Source organism: Choristoneura fumiferana, chromosome 17, assembly GCF_025370935.1.
Source record: "Choristoneura fumiferana chromosome 17, NRCan_CFum_1, whole genome shotgun sequence".
NCBI lineage: Eukaryota > Metazoa > Arthropoda > Insecta > Lepidoptera > Tortricidae > Choristoneura > Choristoneura fumiferana.
Genome location: NC_133488.1, coordinates 14749320 through 14770062, shown reverse-complemented (window position 1 = coordinate 14770062; position 20743 = coordinate 14749320). Strand labels below are relative to the sequence as shown.

Here is a 20743-nt window from a genome sequence, read left to right as displayed (position 1 = left end):
ATATGTTTGCTCCTGTTCCCTAGCCTCAATGTGTCCATGTTAGTGTCCATCCTAGTGTCCATGTCATTTGACGTGTAAGTACTTTAGACATTATCAAGGTTTTGTATACAAGGCCATAGCATACTTTTTTAATTTAAATTTTAATACATCTCAAGCACAAGTTTGAAATTAAATACGAAACAATAAAATTTAAAATTATATTATTTGATACCGGGATAAGCTTTTACTTGATTTGACTTACTTTGAGTACACCGTAACATAACAAACCTTGGTGTGAGGGTTAAAGCAAAAACAACACGATTTTGTGAAAGAAAGCCAATTACTTGTACAAAACACGTAATAAATTGGCAGCAGTACTCGAAAGTACGATGCAAAGAATAAATTACACCCACGTAAATCAAACAACTCTTACTTCTACCATGGAAAACGAAAAGCTGGACAAACATCCGGAGGCTGCGTCCTATAAGATTATGTTTTATATTTTAAAAATTAACGTGTATACCTCTAAGCGCTTGTAATCCGTCACTAAGTCGTCCCATTCCTTCAGACACTCCTCGACATCCATTTTGCGCTATTCAAAAAGACTAATTCACATAAAATTCGAGAAATTCCTGTAGAGCGCTTTATACCATCGCAACCGCTGATCGAACGAAAATGACGTTTAAATTCAGTTAGACTGACAGTACTGACACCCATGACATGACATAACTCGGTAGGATTGTCGATGGTCTGTCTAGTCTAGGTAGTGTAGTACCAAAATTGTGATTCAAACTTATCGGTTTTCAAACAGTGTAACCAATTCAAAAGTAGTTTTAGTGTCGACGCATATTTTCAGTTTTGCTTTTTGCACAGTAGTCATTGTGATATTTATCTTGAAAAGATTGCATTTTAATTGGCTGTCGGCCTCCGTTTAGGAGCAGATATTTTAGTACCCCGTGTCGATTGTCTGGGCCATCACGGACTCTTAAACGGAAAATTAAAATTCACCCTTAAATTATATTGACACAAAAAATACTATCAAAGCAATGAACACTACCTACACCCGCTCGTAGGGGGAAATTCATAAATACACACACACACGAAACACACACACACGCAAGCACACACACGCACGTACGCACACTAGATTCGCACTGTTTGTTACTTCCTACCGCCAAACTTAATTTCCAATTTTGTGGTTTATATACTTTCTTTTTGTCTATGTTAATATTTTTTCTTTAACGCATATCGCAATTTTCTTGGTAATCTCATCTCAGTGTTATCCTACGTGTACAGGCTACGCCTAGTGTAGGTGATACAAGTAACTCGGTCAGGAAATTTTTGAGCAGTATACAACACCGTAGTTGATAAATGTTTTCTGTAATTAGCTTAGTTTTATACTGTATAAATAAAATATTTTGATATTTTTTGACTCTCATGCAGAAGAAGTGCCGGTCGACTGTCTCGCAACGCCTGCCTAAATTATTTAATCCGCCGGGCTTTCCTTCCTTTATTCTATTCTGGAACCTCCCGGGCTTGCCCGCGATGATGGCAAGAGACCCGACGGATTAACCCTTATTCCCTGGCAAATGGGACGGCCACTTATTTGGATACCCTCGGGCCGTCCCATTTAGCCTCTTCATCTATCAAGGCGGGCGGAGCAGCAGCACAGGCTGTTATAGCAAAACGCCGCAAATATCTCTCTAAAATAGCTCTCTAAAGACTACATAAAGGCTATTGCTGTTAAAACTTTGGGTCCGTGGAGTTCGGACCCTCACAAACTATTTGGTCAAAAAAAAAAAATATTCGAAATTACCAATGACCATAGGGCTGGTGCATTTCTCGCCCAACGTATTGAGATCACGATACAGCGCGGAAATGCAGTCAGCCTTATGGGCACTCTTCCGCAGAGACAAGACTTGGACTTGTAGTTGTCGTTAAGTTATTTTTAGTATAAGTAGGTACTTTAATTGTACCTTTTCCATAATGCGTTTGTTTAAATAAAAAATGTTGACTAATTATAATTACGAACGAGAGTCTATTAGAAGCCTGAAGTCGAAGAAGAACGGCTTTAATGAGCCGATGTTCGTAATTCTAGTACCGCCCGTGCGACATACAATGTTTTTCATCACATTTGCGAGTAAAAAATTGTATATTTGTAAAAGAAAAACTAATATTTTTTTTAATAATTGCCGATACCGCTGACTACGCTCTTAGCAGCGCCAGCTCCGCGCCGACGTAGCATATACCCGACGTGCGCGCGCCGCGCTCCTGCACGCCATGCAGTATCACACTCATTTACCGACCTTGGGCTTCATGACATGAAAATTAGTACGGGCAATGACTCATTTAGCAACAGTTTCGTAACATTGCAGGCTATATTTAGTTGCAACCCCCCATAACACCTACGACTTTAATGGCTTGTTATGCAATCCAAACGTGGTAAACGGTAAATGAAGTCAACTATTGCGTACACATTAGTTCTTGCCAATGTAAGCCAATTAAATGAATGTGTTTCAGTCTTCGACTTCGGGCTTCTAATAGCTGCTCATTATAATCGTAATTATTTTATTTACCGCCCTTAAGAACGAAACTACTTTTGTATGAAAATGTGGTCAGCGGCGAGCGAAATGGCGACTCTTAAATGTTTGTGATGGGAGGCAATAAATAATACACAGTAAAATAATTTAATTGTTTTATTTACACAATATTTAAACCAAATTCTATTACAATTTTGGTAGTAATTTTCTATTTATAAATTTAGACAAAATACGGGATTACTGAGTAAATACGAAAATTCTCATATGGAAAGTTTATTCGTAGGCGTACCTACCTAGGTCATTTTCTTCTTTCTAGGTATCTGAGAACTTTGTATCACGTTTAACAATAGTTGGTATACAATATTCTATTATCCTTAGGGTAAGCATTTACGATAATTATATTGATGTGAGTGCAGATAATTTACTCGATAAATTGTACATAAATGTAGTTTGCAAGCTTTTAATCAACAAAGACGTTATCACCATGTATTTACGATTCCACATTGAGTAAGCGAATGGCTATTATAAATACTAACTAACGTTTAGCTTCAGCCATAGGCGTTGCATATCCTTGCATGCTGATATTATCATCTCGATGTTTTATAATAATAAGTATTACTGGGTATATTTTCAGATGTTGGTCGGCAGTTAGCAATAAAAATGTGAGAATATTTATAGTGATTTTAACACATTTTCGTAATTAACTTAACTGGGCAACTACAATCTTTTGATAGCAAATGAGATGATGCTTGCTTATCGATAGCATTTGGCTTTGCGAGTTCGTCAAGGTCGTTTTGAATTATGAACCTCTAGCCATTATTTAAACGGTATGCATGCGTTAACACGGCAAAGCGTCTAAAGTATGACTATACTCACCTACAACTACACTAAGTCCTAGTAAAAATACAGGGTATACAAACCCATTGAAATCCTCAAATAGCAATAAATAACTACTGTATCAAACTCAATAGACCTCATTAAATATTATCTTTGCATCCTAGCTACCTCAAATAGACTGAAATGAGAATATGAAATACTATTTATCAATATCACACACTTTTACGTTAAAGATTCGTTCGCAGGATGTGGTGTTATAAGAATGATTGATCTCCTAAAATCTAGATTTAGATGTTTGCAAGGTATCCATCAGCAATCTAGCAAATTCAGAAAAACGATTAGCCCGGAATTCCCTTTGAGACAGCAAAGTAAACACTGATGAATATTAATCATTATTAATAAATAATTATTAAAATTTAAAAATATAACACTCTAACTTATAGTTAAAGTTTTGAATTGCCAAAACTTAAAATAAGTCCCTATGAAACTGCAAGTATAAAAGCACGCGCCCCACACACCCAACCTAATTCGTATCAGTTTATGAATGAACTGAGTAGTCCCCGGAGACTCATTGATGCTGTTGGCACTGGCAGCAAACAAACACAATGACGACTTGTCGAGCTGGGATAAGCTATGTACATGGCAGACGGGCCGGCGACGCCACGCCACACTCACGCGAAAACTTCTCCAGAATGATTGTCATGAATAACCAACAATATCAAAATTTTAGTAAACTAATTTACCATAAAACAAATCAAGGTACAAATTTTCTCTAGAGTGGACACGTAAGAAATTAACTAATCATACCAAATAAAATTTATATCTAAACAAACTTATGAATAAACCATAACTATAAAATAAAACGTAGAATAATGTAATGTTAAATTATAACACAGCTTTTACTCCTCACTCCGCCGTTCCCATCGGACGCAAGACAAATGCTACATCGATATTTTAAAAGTACTAGGGTTTCTGTTTATCACTCGGAGATACCGAATCACTTACACCTATGTATGAGCCATTATAATTTAATGGAATGTGAGAATCCAAAGCTTTAATAGTATAGGAGGATCTGACAAAGATGAACAAAGGGACATAGCATCGTCAAGCATTCGAGAACAGACCACAATGAGCAGAAGGAAGAAACATTATTAATAAATTATCAAAACTATTTCTTCATTCTAAAATGATTTAACCATTAAAATCGCAATCCACATTGCTCTCATTGCGGCTATTTAATGTGAAAAAATAATGAGTCGGTGAGTTTAAGTTACTAAAATGGCAACGCTCTTAGCGACACTCCCATACTTTGACGGTCTGATCGACGCTGCCCGATATTACGTATGGCAAGCTCCTGTGGAAATCTGAAAAAAAAAAACACAAAGTTTTCATAAATATCGGTAGATATTATATAGTTTATACTGAAGAAAAAGATGTTAGAAAACAAGGCGAAAACAGCGCAGTGACATGCTTTCAACCAACAATAAGTGGATGACACTATTTCTCCAGGACGGCTTAGTTTAGTCGCAGAACGATCAGTGATCCAAACCATTATTGTGTAAAGCTGGTAGAATATTGTAAGTTTGATATTGGAAAATATTATTTTTGCGTTTGTTACGGCGCATTCTTCTTGGCAATGGTATTTCAAAAAGCACTGGTAGTTTAAAAAAGTGTCATGCAAACGAGGCCTTCGCGGCCTACTTGCAGAATAAACGTGATTTTGATATTCTGCCTGTCAAGAAACCCTCAATTGGTACAGAAAAATGTGTGCAACTGACCGAGACTGGTGGCGAAGTGTTGGTGCGCGTAGAGTGTTTTGAGACAGCGCGTGTGCGGCACGTCCCACACGCGCAGAGTCTTGTCGTCGGAGGCGGTGAGCAGGTAGCGGCCGCCGGGGTGCCACGCCGCGCCGCGCACCCAGTTGTCGTGCCCCACCAGCGTCGCCAGACACTGCCCCGTGCTCACGTCCCAGATCTGACGGGAACGTGGAATGTTAGCATCACAATAAAATGTAAAAAAAAAACCGGACGAGTGAGAGTCGGACTCGGGCATCGAGGATTCTGCAGAAATTAGTAGGTGTCCTGTGAAAATCCTGTGTTAGCAGAGCTCTGCTCCTTAGTAAAATGTATGTAGAGTGGGCATGGGCAGCTGGCACATGGGCACGGGGAAAGGGCACTCATGTACCTCCTTATTTTATTTTGGGTGATGGAGTAGAGACCCAGAACCGGGCGGAGAAACGTTGGTAGACAGGAGATGGACCGACGACCTGGTAAAAGTGGCGGGAAGGTGCTGGATGAGGAGAGCACTGGACCGAGATGAGTGGCGAGCAATGCAGGATGCCTACACTCAGCATTGGGTGGCTATGGGCTGAAGAAGAAGAGATCTTTTATGCGCTAATTTTTGAAAAATTCCAAGCTGTGTAGTGGACAAAACAAGCACGAGGGATCCGTCCTAAAACAAATGTGACCAGGGCCGGATTAACCCTTTTCAGCCATTTGCAGATCATCATCATAATGTTTTTTTTTTTTTACTTTATGAAACATTTTCAATTTCTTTAGTGCGCGCGCGGGGCCCCAAGGCATTTGCTTATTCTGCCTGACGGTTAATCCGGCCCTGAATGTACCTTGCCCCCGCCTGGTCCAGAATCTGGGTACGCCCTTGAGTGTGGGACATAGACAGACAGACGTAAAAATTAAGATATTCCACTTATCTTATTGGTTGTGCTATAAGAGCATGGGGGATATAATTTTGCTAATAAGGGGGAGTTACGGCACTGGTAAATAGTGTTTGTTACCTTGACGGACTTGTCGCGCGAGCCGCTAGCGAGGAAGGGCCCGAGGTGCGCGGCGCGGCGGTTGTCGCCGCCGGCGGCCTCGTTGATGGCGGGCGCGGCCGCGTCCGGCGCCCACGCCACGCACTCCACCACGTGCTCATGCTCGCGGAGCTCCATCTGACAACACACCAAATGTGAATATGCTAAAATGAAGCCGCCAGTCAGTGAGTACTGTCACTCCTTATAATAGAGCTGGTGGGTCAATCAACTTTTTAGTGTATTCTGTCCCGTAAACTCAGGACAGGAGACATCAGTGACACAGTTTCGTAGATTTTTTTTTGCAATGTATGGGTACTATTATTATGCTTAGGAGATGAGCTATGAATTAATTGCCTTTAAACTGTCAAACTCCTGACTTTTAGTCGATTTCTACCCCATAAAATCATACTTTTAATAAGTAAATCAGGAGACGTTACCATGACAACAAGCTACACTAAAAAGTTGAAAGACCCTCATGCATTATGTATAAGCTGATTTCAAAGTGTAAGGAAAATTTCACTGACGAGTACCGTAATGTAGAAAAATATATGAAAACACTAAAGACATCAGAAACTTTAACATCAGAATCAGACAAAAAAGGCGGTGTCGATTCAAGAATCGATTCAATTCCTATGCCACTTACTATTCGTGTTTCTTACCTTGCACTCCTTGGTCTCCGCGTTCCAGATACGCACAGTCTGGTCGTTAGAGCAGGACGCGAGCAGCGTCCCGTCCGGGGACACTCGCACCATGCGCACCCACTCGCGGTGACCCTTGTAAGTGTTGATGCAGTATCTGGAGACAATGGCAATGACAGCGTTAATAAACACTCCTAATTCTAGATCAGAGTACATGTAAGCAGACCACGTGATCACCCATGCGATGGACCAACGGGAAGGGATGGGGAAATAGATTTAGAGATGGACCATAAACAATAATTACAACATTTCCGCGGGCCATGGAGCATTTATTGCATAAATTTTATTCTAATCAAGTAAATAAGTAGTGTTGTATAGTTTTATAGCTCTTGTCATTGCGACAAAAGATTATGAGCGAGTTCTCGTCGGCATTGTGAACAGCTATCGATCAACTATTAATGTGTCTCTTTTACTCACACAGGATTGTATATCTTTTGTTCGTTTCTTGAGCGAGAAAATAGTAGATAGTTAATCGTTTCCTCACCGGTGGTGAGACTTATTTAGATTTTGATTCTAGGTTTTGATCGCGGGCCGGGGTAAATCTTGTCGCGGGCTGGACTTGGCCCGCGGGCCGCTATTTCCCCATCCCTGGACCAACCATATCATACCGGCTGTGGTCGGACCTTAGCGTGAGTGTACTCGAATGCCTGCCAATCAAGAAAGATGATGGGACATACGGCGAGCAACATTTGCGGGAACTATGTATATTTAAACTATCTGTATACCGAATTTCATCTAAAGCGGTTCACCGGTTTAGACGTGAAAAGATAACAAACAGACCGACTTACAAACTATTATACGTGCTAAGCGAGCTTCTAAGTGATATGCTAATAAACTTGTATTTATATTTATTATGTCTCCTCACTCGCTCTCACTCTCACCCTCGTCACCCTTCTCAGATTGCAAGCTATTAAACGAAACGCTTGACCTTTTCGCGTGTCAGCTAATCTCGCTGGTGAAAACGTCACTTTAACTTTAATCTCCAGTGAATCTATAAAGAAGTCAGTGATATGTTGGAAGCATGATGCGATAAATATTATGAAATAGACTTTTTATTATACACAACACAACACAAATATTAATACAGTATGGAATTTTCCATGTGGGGATTTGCAATTTGCTTTCGGGGGTGAACAATCGATCTAGCTTCGTCTTATGTTTTGGCTTGGTTCCTCATATTCATATGGTTTCTGGAACACAATTATAGGCACAATTTAAATCTGCCCGAAACAACTGTACATTTCTAGCGTCAAAGCACATTGGCGCGATTTACTGTCATTCGGTGCAAATGGAAAATCGTCTACTTGAATCGACATTTTGAATTTCGACCAAAGTTAATATTAACCAAAGGGAATTTTGTCGAAATGTAATTGTGCTGAAAAATATTTACAACCAAATTTGTTTTTGTTGTAAATTAATTAAACCCAAATGGAATTATAAATTAGGAGCAAAATTAAATAAGCAATAAGTAAATGTTGTCTAAATCAAGTCTTAACTTGATATGTGGGCCCAAAAAAAATTATTTCGGGTGGAACATATTTACGGTTCGTTATATTTCTGAATGTACGTAAATAAGTGGTCGTTTTTTTTCGGCATGCATCAGATTTGTCAATTGTACCATAGGACAGGTTCCATTTTCGACAATATTCAGGATCGAAAATTTTCCTTGTTGATGTATTTCAAATTGTCATTTTTCTGCTTTCACGTATAATCTCGAGTTGTCCATTTTCCATTTGCACCAAATGACAGTAAATCATTGGCGCGCCACATTCATTATTTTGATTGAGCCCCTTCCGTATTTGGTGGAGCCAATTTTTCAGCTTCATTACGCTTCTAGAGAATTATTATTCCAAAGTGTTATCTCTGAAAAAACGCAAGTTTTCGCCCAGGTACGTACTTTATATTAATTGCGCAAAACTCAAAGTCAAACTCTAAAAATACGTTTTGCAGATAACGCCGTAAACATCGATATGCTAGACGGCTATAAATTAATGTCAAACGCTTTGTACTCTGTTCGTTGCGCTATGTATTAAATCCACCAGTACTTAACAATGAGTTTTATGCACTTACCCAGTAGCGACTTCCCAAGCCTTGATGGTCTTATCGCGACTCGCCGAGTAGACGATGTCGCCACTCGGCGAGAAAGCGACCGACGACACGTTGTGGTCGTGTCCGTGCATCGTCTTAACGCACTCGAATGTTTGGTTGAATTCCCACAGTTTTATAGACATGTCTGCGCTGCAGGATGCTGGAATGATTAAGCGATAAGTTTAATTAACATTTGAACCACCACTGTCGAGATGTTGAGGTGTGTACAAGCCCATTTTATGATGGGTATATAAGATCAATATAAAATAATATCGGCGACTAACGGAGGACAGTCATCTTGGTGAATTTTATGTAATTTGTCGAGATGCAAGTGTGTGAATTGAGTTTTTATATACACTATCAAAATGTTATGAAATGTTGTCATAGAATGATTAATTGGATGGTAGCAACGATAGTCTATTGTGATGATTACGAAACACTCTTGTGAAAGCTAAAATAAACACCGATTTATCTTAGTGCAAACAATAAGCACTTTTCAGTTAAAAAATTTAAGCCATTGATTCAAAATCTTGATCTCAAAGGATACATAAATTGCATGTTCTAAAAAGAAGTCATTTGGGTCGATCAACTTTTTTTTGTACCTCTTTGCCATGGTTACGTCTCCTGGACAACTCTTTAAAACCAAGAGTTTCTATTTTTTTTTATCGAGCACATATTTTTGTCGTAGAAACAAGCCAATTATTTTATGGACTATCTCCTTAGCACATTAGTAGCATGTATTACATCAGTTTTTTTTTAGAAACTTGTCACTGCACTCACTTGGACAACGGCACAGAATAAGTTGATTGACCCTTCTCCACTTTTTAGACATGCAAAGTAGATTCATTTGAGTCGATATCAATAGCATCTGCTCTGTGGTCCCCTGTCCCCATCAGTTATTTCAGACTTACCGAGTAGCTTGCCGTGATGGTCGAAAGCGATGTCCTGAACGGAGTCGGTGTGTCCCTTCAGGGTTCGTTCGTACTCGCCGCTCTCGAAGTCCCACACTTTGATGGTGGCGTCCTCGCTCGAGGAGACCATCAAACTGAATACCGGGTGGAATATTACCTGAAATACGAACATGCGTCCTAATGTTGTAGTTTATAAACTGCTAATGACTTACTGTTATGTTACACGTAGTGTAGTGTATGCAATTGTAGTGTAACAAGTTATGCTTATTAACAAAAACCATCGGTAATTTCGTCATAAAGGCAACTCTTTAAGCGCTCCGTTGTTTTATGCGATAAACGCTGCGTTAAACGCAATGCATTTGACGCACATCAATTTGCCTGTGTCAAGCAGCAGTCAAACTAAAACACAATCATTTACACCTTACCATGAATGAATCATTCTAAGATTAAGGGGCTGTTTCACCATCCATTGATTAGTGTTAACTGGCGGTTAGGTGTGATGCCGTCTCTATTTGTTTTGTTCGAATAGACGGAGACCGTCGGTTAACGCTAATCAATGGATGGTGAAACAGCCCCTTAATCTTAGAATGGTTCATTCATGGTAATGATTGTGTTTTATTTTGACTGCTGCTTGACACAGGGTCAAATTAGATTACGCTGTCATAAGTCATAACAAAATTACTAAACTGGCAGCGTACGAGTGGGATGGTTAAATAAGGTCATCTCGTTTGTTACGCAGAACAGTTGATCTCTGCGTAATTCGTTATTTTGTTTGAAAAATGCGAGACAATGCCAGCATATCTCACATATATCAAGTGCATACTGGAATGAACTTTCATCTGCCTTGCTTTCTATGCAATTGTTGACGAGATAGTAGAAATACTTCTAAACAGTAAGGTCCATTGTTAAATGTGACTGCCATTTGTAGACAAAGACACATCCAATAGTTTTGCATTAATAAAAATGAGTTTATATCTTTTTCAGGCTGTGAAGTAAGTAATCCATATTGTGCCGTTTTACGTCATCCATATATTTTAGCCTAGGAAAAAAACGTGATATCAACAAAGCTATAAATAAAGCTGTGAATTCTGCAGGTTCGATGTATTCATATCGCTAAAGAAATGATCAGGCGGGCGTTTGCGTGTCAACTATTACCTTTGGAAATAGCTTTAGAAAGTGTGCCATCCAAAGCTCAACTTCTTTGTGTTCAGTGCGGAAATAAAAAAAAAAATGGGCTATTTAAAGAGATTGCACCAAAAGTACTTACTTTGGGTCTTTCAGTTACCATTCGAGTTAAGTTTACATTGATACCATTGAAAATCAATAAACTAACAATAAGTATACCGTATTAAATCTTATCAGCCTGATACATTCTGCTCTGAAGCTGAACACGGCTTTACCACCAAAGATCTACACCGGCTCCTGGGTCATCGGTACCCGGCGATATTACAAAATGTTGTCCACATTGCAAGGGGCCCATTTAGTCCACGTCGGTTCGTGATCTATATTCGAAAAACTTTCCGACCGAATTAAGAATTGATTTTATGAGTAACTGCTACTCTTTGGAAGAATAAATGCCTTTGAATTTGCCCAGAATTTACTCTCATGCTATTTTATCAGGTGGAATATTATTTGACAAATATGTAAGGAGGAATGATTAATGATTCACCTTTGTAATGGTGGCGCGGTGTCCGGTAAGGCAGAACTTCTCTGGCGGGCGCGGGATCCACTCTGCCGGCGTGCGCTTGGCGCGTGTTGGTGCACCCTCAATAAATTCTTTCTGCGCTTCCGACAGCTTCGACTCCAGTTCCATCACCTAATACAGAAAAAAACCGTTTTAAAATTAATTTTCAAGATTCCGGAAATGTAGCAGTAGCACGGTATGCCATTGCCAAACTGAGAGGAATCTAGTATCTATTTAGACAAACACACTGTTCAGATGCTAAACGACTTTGAGACATAGTACAGTAGTTCATTCAGTCGTCCATTATAGGTAATATGTATCAAAATTTTTGATATGCTAAACAACACAAACAAAAACAACAAAAGTCCGTCCTATTATGACATGATAGGATGCAGTTTTATCTCAAATCTAGAGAATGAACATAACATCCGAAATACATTATAAGGTAGATAAAATATACTTATTTCATGACGAAGATGTTATTCTCCGTAACTCTGCAACTTTCTTTTTATGTGATTTATAACATTAAATTATCATTTAATTTATTGTTGTTTTGATGCACTACAATATATGTTTTATCATTAGCAATTCATCGTCTGCAATCAAACCTTGTACAAGGGTTAAGTGGACCAAGGTCCCCCGTAAAAACCAGCCGGCATTTCATCTCCTTGACAGTTTTGTTTGTTTAGGTACGCGGCATTATTTTCGGAGCGATAGTTGCTCTGATCGTATCGACCGGCTCGAAGGAAAATAGTTCCGAACGACCTAGAAATGTCGGCTACGCGACGCAGATCGATGCATTGCTTACAAACGGAGATGTCATGACTAGACCAAGCCATTATATACCGTTGCAAGTTACAAAAGTATTTAGACATAGCAAAAGCTTTGTCATTCATAACATTTCGAAAAGTTCACGCTGAATTATGCCGCGAAGAGCCATCTAATAGGTGTAATCCATCATCTCCTCGTGATGTGATTATATACATATCAATTACTTAGGTTATGCAAGACTATGCACGAGCAATTTGCTCGTCCAATAAAAGTGGTTCGGGTAAGTGAAAGAGAAACTGTATAGATTCGCAAGAGGCATAGTCACCTTAATTGTAATGTGTTACGATTCTAGCGCATTCCTTAACATTAACAAGTACCTATGTAGAATCACTTTATGTGAATACTTACTTAGTAGAGTTCAATTCGACGACTACAATTGAAGATGAAATATTAATAAGCTTACTAAACTTGTCAAATAAGAGCAACCTAGAGACATTTTGTTCTAGGAGGTGTGGTATAGATATAGATCAAAAAACGGATATGAAGCATGACATTAATTAATCGAAATTGTGACATTATAGATCACTTAACCATATCCGGATAATTGAAACCGCTTTACATTTGAACGAAACTGGAAATACAGGAATGTTAAATAATTGAGAGCAGTCAACATTCTCGATTACATAAGAAAAATACTCAAGTCAATTAAGAACATTCTCAATCGCCGTCGCGGGGTATTTCTTTAAGAGTACCATATATTTGATCTTTATAATTAAGCTTTCAGTTGATGATTACAGGCCTAATTTAGGCGGTATCTTACTATTCCCAAAGTTATTGTTAGATGCAGTTACTTGTTTGCGAGAACGATGGATGCCTTGGGCAAAGTACGTATCGATAGCTAAAGATGATGGCGTAATCTATAATGAACAGTAGCGCCTGTAATACTTGACATACTGTGCTCTAATAGATGATAAGATGCGACATTCCCGTGTTGCCTCAAAACTAACCTTTTTCTGCAGCCTAATGACGGAAGTCCATTTCTTCTCTAGGAGGCCGCCGAACTTGCGATCCATTTCGCCCGACATGTCTGCTTCCTTCTTGAACGCTTCCAGCGCGTCGGTGTAGCCATTGCTGCCCAGGTAGTCGGCGATCGCTTTGTTCCTGAAGCAAGTTAAATAATATTGTATACTTTGATATTTTTCTGTAAGCTGGAACCATCCTATGTTTGCGTTGTCATAGTTGTAGCATACGTTGCCAGGTTGTCTACAAAGACTATCATAAGAGTGTGTAATTTGTAGAGATGCAACGGATATCCGGCCAGTATCCGGTATCCGACCTATCCGGCCACTATTTTACTATTCGGCCGAATACCGGATAGTTGTGTACTATCCGGCCGGATACCGGATGGTAAAAAACTTATAGTTATGATTAAAAACTGGTATTTTTGTTTATGAATTTTTCAATTATTGACATCAGTTTATTATTCTAAGGGGCTGTTTCACCACCCATTGATTAATTTTAACTGACGGATAAATATGATACCGTCTCGCGTCTATTCAAACAAAAGAAACAGAAACGACATCACATATTTATCCGTCAGTTAAAATTAATAAAATGGGTGGTGAAACAGTCCCTAAGTTAATTAATTATACTCTACAAGTTGCAACCTGCACGGAGTGTCATGCGCATGTTCGAATTAGCTTAATTAAGACTAGGCCGAATATCCGGTATCCGGTATCCGGCCAAACAACTATCCGTTTCATCTCTAGTAATTTCGTCTATAAGCATAGGCACATGTCCTGGATATTTTATTTTGATAACTTAAAAATACGAAATAAGCAATTTTTTTTAATCGCGTGTTCTTGTTAAGTATTGGCTCTGTGCACGACATCAGCGCCACCTAGCGTCCGCAAGATTGTCGGCTCTGAGGTTGTGACAAAAATCAAACCTATCACGTGTATTAATTTATATCGCTAGTAATAAATTAAGTATTGTTTTCAGATCAAAATACGTATTATTTTGACGACCGGTTTTATGTGTATTCCTCAATATAAAATTTTAAAAGGAAAATTGTTGGTATCTGCTGGACATGTCCGGGATGTAGAGGAATTAAGAACAAAACAGGGACTGTGTTCAATAATTCAAGAAGACAAATATCTATTACTAAAATTAGGCAGTTAAGTCTACACAAATTATAAATAAATATCACGGGACAATTCACACCAATTAATACTAATAAATTAATACTAAGCAACGGATAAATATAATTATATAGACAGATACATACTTAAATACATATTAAACACCCAATACCCGAGAACAAACATTCGTATTTTTCATACAAATATCTGCCCCGACACGGGAATCGAATCCGGGACCTCAAGCTTCGTAGTCAGGTTCTCTAACCACTAGGCCATCTGGTCGTCAAAATTGCTTTGTTAATGACAGATTCATATGAGTATGACAGATGACAGAATCTACATTATTTCTACTTTTGGCCCCTATTAGCGCTGCGATAGGTTTAATTACCCCCACCTAGTACTTCGCATCCAGCGAAAAAGAAGAACTCCACGAAGCAAAAACATACAGCTAGGCCAATTATTAAAACTTATATGTTTAATTATTTTTTCTGTTAAATTTGTAAATCTACCTAATCTTTTTTCAACGGAACGTAATTTATTTAACTGTTCTGGAGATACCGTCATTTATTCAACTTTTAATATTAACATTTAATTTAATTATATAAATACATAATATGTTCTCTACAACGCAACGGCGATGCCCTGTCACCGTAAATGTTGAGCGGAGACCTATTTTCAGCGTTATTCTGAAAATTAACAGGATTTTGAACCTGTGAACCAGTCTATTTCAATGTTCGTGTAAAACAAAACGGCAAAAAAATATAAGCCGTTTTGACACAACAGCTGCTAAGCTTATGAGTGCAGGATTTCCTTAAATTTTAAGTAGATATTACGAAATCTGAAACTTCTAATGCCATTAGGAACACGTGTTGGGCATATGTATGTGGGTTAGTCCAACTAGCAAAGTTTTCCGTACGTCTATTGTCTTAATTTTTAATAGTATTCTACGTTTTTACAAAATATACTCAGTGAATTTGGACCAATTTGAAAGTTAAAAGTAGACTTAACATATAAGGGCATGTTACATGACAACAGCTCGATTACATGTGGAACTCGAACATTTAAATAAATACTGTTTGTTGGCAGTTGTTTCGGGCGAATAAACTGCAATCGGAACTCCTTGTTTGGACAGCGTCCTACAAGTCCAATAACAGTCCAGTTGCTGCCAGGTAATATAAAGGAAATATTTTTTCTGTAATAAATATTGTACTTACGAGCTGTATCTGTTTTTGATATATAATCTGCGCAACATTGGCTACTCACGCAAAGGGCTCAAGTAGGCAAGTGACTGGCTTTAGGCGATGGTGCGACAAAAATAAGAGAAAACTGACACCTACGTAATAAATAGGAAAGTGGTTTACAAACATACCGAACAAGGCTATAGCTAAGACTACAGGAGCGTTCAGACTAACTGCAAATCGTATATTATATTAGATATACATAATAAAGAGACATATGTTTGGGGGAGAGATAGAAATGAAAAGTACGACATCGTCAAGAAATCAAGTACAAAACAATAATTAATATCATCCGTGGGGACGATGTCAGTCTAAATACTCGTGACTACGGCCACAGTAAGGTGATTGCAACGTCTAGGTAACTTTAAAAATATACATAGATAATCATGATTAAAGTCCCAGATGCTAATAATTACGAGTGAGAAAATAATTAGCAAAATGTTCTAAATAGATGTTGTAAAATCTGGCGCCACAGACGTTCGAATAAGTCATTCCGGAGTCTGATGAATAGGTCATACTTAGAGGCTATCGTTTAACATGCAATACTCATAGCCGCAAGGTAAGATCGTGTGTCACCGTAATCTCGCGGAAATGTTCGGCATTTATGTTTCCTGCAGCAGCTGCGACGTAAGTACGATATAGTAACGCAAGTTCATGTACTGTGGTACTATAACTATTATATTGGCCACGACGAGCGCAATCAGTCAACCTGAATCTCGGAGATATGGAGTGAGAGTTGCTGATGGAAATGTTGTTTAGTGTACATTTACGAGTATCTAGCAAGATTGCTCTGCTTGACCTGACCTAAACACATACTCAAAGCTGTGACTCGTATAAATGAACGAGTATACTTCTGCAAGCTATCTCGCTTGTGGTCTTTTGCCCATAAACTAGGTGCTTAATGAGTTACTTCCACAATGACGAACATAAATAAATACGTAATTAAACATCAGGAAACAGCATAATCAAAACGTATACTCGCGTGACGCTAAACAAAGAACATCAAGTCACGTTTACGACCTTTCTAGTTCGTCATGAGTATCCAACTAACAAGACAGGAACAGAATAGTCGAACTTGTCCCAATTCGATAAGCCGCCCTTGCAGCATAATGGGCCGCATCCGTAATTATCATGCCACAAAGTATGCCAACAGTCAACGAAGAAATGCCGATAATTTCTTGTAAGTCCATGATCTTCCTGTTTAGTTTCTACAACACACACACAGCGTGTATAAATATAAGCTTAGGTTTATTATCTACGAACTTCTTATTTTTATTTAGAGAATATTCTGAATATCAGTGCTTTAATGAGTTGAATAAATCGGTCTCTTCGGTAAAGTTCGCATGACATCACTTTGTCAAGCTATTCGTCGATGAGGTCAGCGACTAATACATGGTACAAGTTTTAGTTAATCTTGTGCGATGCTATCCTAATCGAACCTGATATTAAAATAAATTACGTTGTTAACCCCCAAAGAGGTGTAAGAACTTAATGTCTTGCCCCTGAGGATGTTTCTTGAATATACGGGGTTTATATTAATCACGTTCATGTGGTCACAACAGTATAATATAGTCAAAATAAATAAAATTAATAAGTACTTATAAATCGTACAGATTTTTGCGACCGCAAGACGAAGACGATATAGCCAGCCCGCCTATATCGAGTGTCTGACTTGCTCGCGATCACAATCGTTTCCACCATATCTTTCTGTCAACTCTTTTAAATGAGGGTACAAAGAGATATTGGATAGAGTGACAAATTAAAATGGTTTGTTATCATGCGCACGTTAGATCTCGTTATTAAGGCCGGGATTTGAACAAAACTTGAGCTGATACGTTCGATCAATGTTTAATTCCAATTTAAAATCCGGTAGGCTTGTCTAAAGAGCGCACGGTTGCAACCGCACTCACCACTTCTATCCGTCAAACAGCATATAGTATTACGGTAGAAAGAGATGTTGAATGTGATTGCGAACGTGTAGTCTAACATGGATGCTGTGAAAAAAAAAGGAAAATTCACAATCTAACCAGTCACACTTTGAAATTGATTCGAATGCTCACTATTTGCGTAGAAGCAGCTTAACGAGCACAAGTAATAACTAGAAACTGCTGAGTAGAACGACGAACAGAATCAAGTAATTATTACCTTCACATTTCTGACACGTAGTTGCGAGTGGAATATTTACGAGTTTGTAAATAAATAATCCAGTATAAATCAGAGACTAGTTTATTAGCAAAGAAGTTTATTAATAATGGCTCATCGTTCAATAAGCGTCCCCGGATATGGACGCAACAAAAACCCGCTAGCGTCAGCGTCACTTGTGGGATGTTGAGCGAGTGATTTTTTGCTGCTCTTAAGAGAACTAATGAACAACGGGGCTAATCGTGCTATGTTGGTACTTGTTTATACCCGAAAATTTGGACAACAAAAGAGTATGAAAAGACTATCATCGCACTGCCGGAATGAATGAGTTATAATTTAATAGTTGTTCGCTATGTAGCGCCAACAATTCCTACCTTAACAGTCACACTTAAGAATAGGCAGGGCAGGACTCACGTATCAATCGATCTAGGTTCGTAAATGATACATAATATATCCTTATTATCATGTTTCTATCCATGATAGGTCTTCTCAATGTGGTAATACTGGGACTTCCTTCCAACCTGTATCTCTAGTAAAAAGTGGAGGTGGAAGCACTGCCAATTCATAACTTTTACATTATTAGCTTAGAAACAGATGCCTACTAGTAACTTAGTAACCTATAAAAATACTCGAGGGATTACGATCGTCCCCCGGCCTAATTGTATTTCAGAAATTAATAACATAATGCTGCCAAACTTTATGGCGAAGGCTTGTGCTCTGTAATAGTTAATTTCAATAATTGCATAAACACCGCATGTGTGGAAAAACCAAACAAACATGGAATACCCTACGTAACTTACGTTACGTATGGTGTTGTGTTATACAGGGGATTGACCATTCCAAACCCTCTCATGAAGCGTAATTTGATTATATCGTTTGCGCAACGGATAATCCCGAGCGTTAAGTATCGATTGGTAAAAGGTTGAGTCTCTTGTTATATTAAGTTGGAAATCTTGGAGAAAACCAATTCAGAATTGTCGTTGTAAATTTAAGAGCCGAGCGTTTATGTACGCGCCGCAGTCGAATGGAGATTATTTCTCGCTCGTTATTGCGTTAGGCTGCGGCATTTGCGCGGTGAAACTGAAACGATACGAAAGACAATCAATCTCGCGGGTGTTCCTATTGTTCGCGTGGGACCAATCGTACCAACCAAACCTTTTTTTGTTTCTGGAAGTGAAAACAGTCAATATCGCGACTGGAAATTAGCTTACATCAGTTATTTTCTTGTTTTTGTTTTAGGTGGACTCTGAACAGTAGAAATACACCATAATTGCCAATATTCGACAGTTTCACTGTTGCAAGTGATGGATGAGAGCTGATGACGCGCTTGACTTTATTAAAGGGACTGCGCGACCGCAACAATTTAGGAAAAATGTTTCCATTGTTTCAAACGTTACACTTGCTACACAACCTTGATCGTTATTACAGTTAGTATTAGCGAAAGTGGTTTCGTGGGTAGAGGCGCGGGTCGATCTGAGACCGCTTGAGAATATAACTTTCACGCTACATTTCCGATGGTAAATGCGATTGCAGGGACCTAACAGAGCTCCTACGTACCTGCAAACATAGGACGTCAGCAAGTAATCTCTTCTTGGTACCCACGTGCCAAGACGTAAGCAATTGCTACAACCGTTACTACCTACAACATTTGATATGTTATCATAATGATAAGATTGTTTAACTTGTGCAGTTCCTGAATGAAACGTACTATAAACATGATCAGCGAAATTAGCATGAAAAGTTGACAAACCCATTACCTTGATATTACGTTACGTGACGATCATCATCGATTAGCATTTCAAATAAGCAACGCGATGCACGATTAAATAAATTTATTAAACTCAACACAATATGGTATAGCACTGCTGATATGTTAGTTTTTTGTTAGAGCGTTTTTGTACTAAGTACATCCGATATTATTACATATTTGTTCGTAGATTCGATACGAATTCTATTCAAAACCGTGAAAATACGGTCCGGAGCAGTCGTAGAATTATTGTATGGTAGTTTACGCACTTGATCCGATTTCCGTCATCCGATTTCACGATTCAAATGGTTCTACGACTACTCTGGTCTGATTTTCATGGACTCGGACCGTTGTTAGTGCGAAACCGCTCTTTCAAGCTTTTTGCGATTTCGCTTTATGGTCGTAGTAATCGGATTTTTGCGATTGTAAGTACAACAAGAAATAATAATTTCAAAGTTAAGATAGTAAAAAGCTCGTGATGTAATTTGAAAAGCTGTTTGGCTATAGTGGATCATATTCATAGAAAAAGCAACGTAATTAATAAAAAAATACTTTCAGTGAATCTTTAATTTCAGCCAAATGCAAATCTTACTAAGAGACCGGCTTATTTAGCTTAATTTCATCGTTTATTGTAGGTATATATTTCCTAAAATCTTGTGATAATGCATTATTTTGATTGTATTTGCAATATTTTCGGGTAAGAGTTAATGATTTAAGTATTGCCAAAGGCAATGTTAACTTACCACCAAAATTCAAATACTGCCCTGTTACCTCAGTGATATTGAACGATCTTTTACCGGTTATAAAAATATTTTGAGTAATCAAAGAGACAATTTTAGTACTGAACATTTGGAACAGTATCTCATTGTTAACGTCTACTAGATAAAAAAATGTTAACTACCAATTATTAATTTACTGTTGCGCCGGTTGCGCGGTGTATTGTACCTGTACCACCACAGAATAAGTAATAGTACAAGTACCACTTACTACTGTGGTGTACAATAATGATATTAAAATAATCAATAATTTATATAAATAATAATAGTAAATGTAATTAATTTTATGAATTATTATTTATGATTGGTTATTTGGAGTATTTTTGTATTTTTTATTTCAACTCCAAATTTGTTACTTTTACGGTCATCCCGTAAAACC

General features: G+C 38.3%; 2 protein-coding genes across 4 annotated transcripts in view; both read right to left on the bottom strand.

Moving 5' to 3' along the window:
• Positions 1-690, bottom strand: part of LOC141437048 (transmembrane protein 120 homolog) — a 31194-nt gene extending 30504 nt beyond the window's left edge. For 2 of the 3 annotated variants that reach the window (XM_074100247.1, XM_074100251.1), the window contains exon 1: positions 503-690. In XM_074100247.1, coding sequence (XP_073956348.1) covers positions 503-565 — 63 coding nt within the window. In that variant the 5' untranslated portion in view covers positions 566-690. The remainder of the gene's footprint in view (positions 1-502) is intronic. The other variant, XM_074100250.1, reaches the window with a different exon arrangement.
• A 1970-nt stretch (positions 691-2660) lies between these two features.
• The window catches only part of LOC141436743 (lissencephaly-1 homolog), a 36074-nt gene continuing 17991 nt past the window's right edge, over positions 2661-20743 (bottom strand). Inside the window, exons 3-10 of the mRNA XM_074099769.1 lie at positions 13328-13481; positions 11535-11681; positions 9866-10022; positions 8937-9114; positions 6828-6963; positions 6151-6306; positions 5135-5330; positions 2661-4720 (exon numbers count right to left, since the gene is read on the bottom strand). Coding sequence (XP_073955870.1) covers positions 4647-4720; positions 5135-5330; positions 6151-6306; positions 6828-6963; positions 8937-9114; positions 9866-10022; positions 11535-11681; positions 13328-13481 — 1198 coding nt within the window. The 3' untranslated portion in view covers positions 2661-4646. The remainder of the gene's footprint in view (positions 4721-5134; positions 5331-6150; positions 6307-6827; positions 6964-8936; positions 9115-9865; positions 10023-11534; positions 11682-13327; positions 13482-20743) is intronic.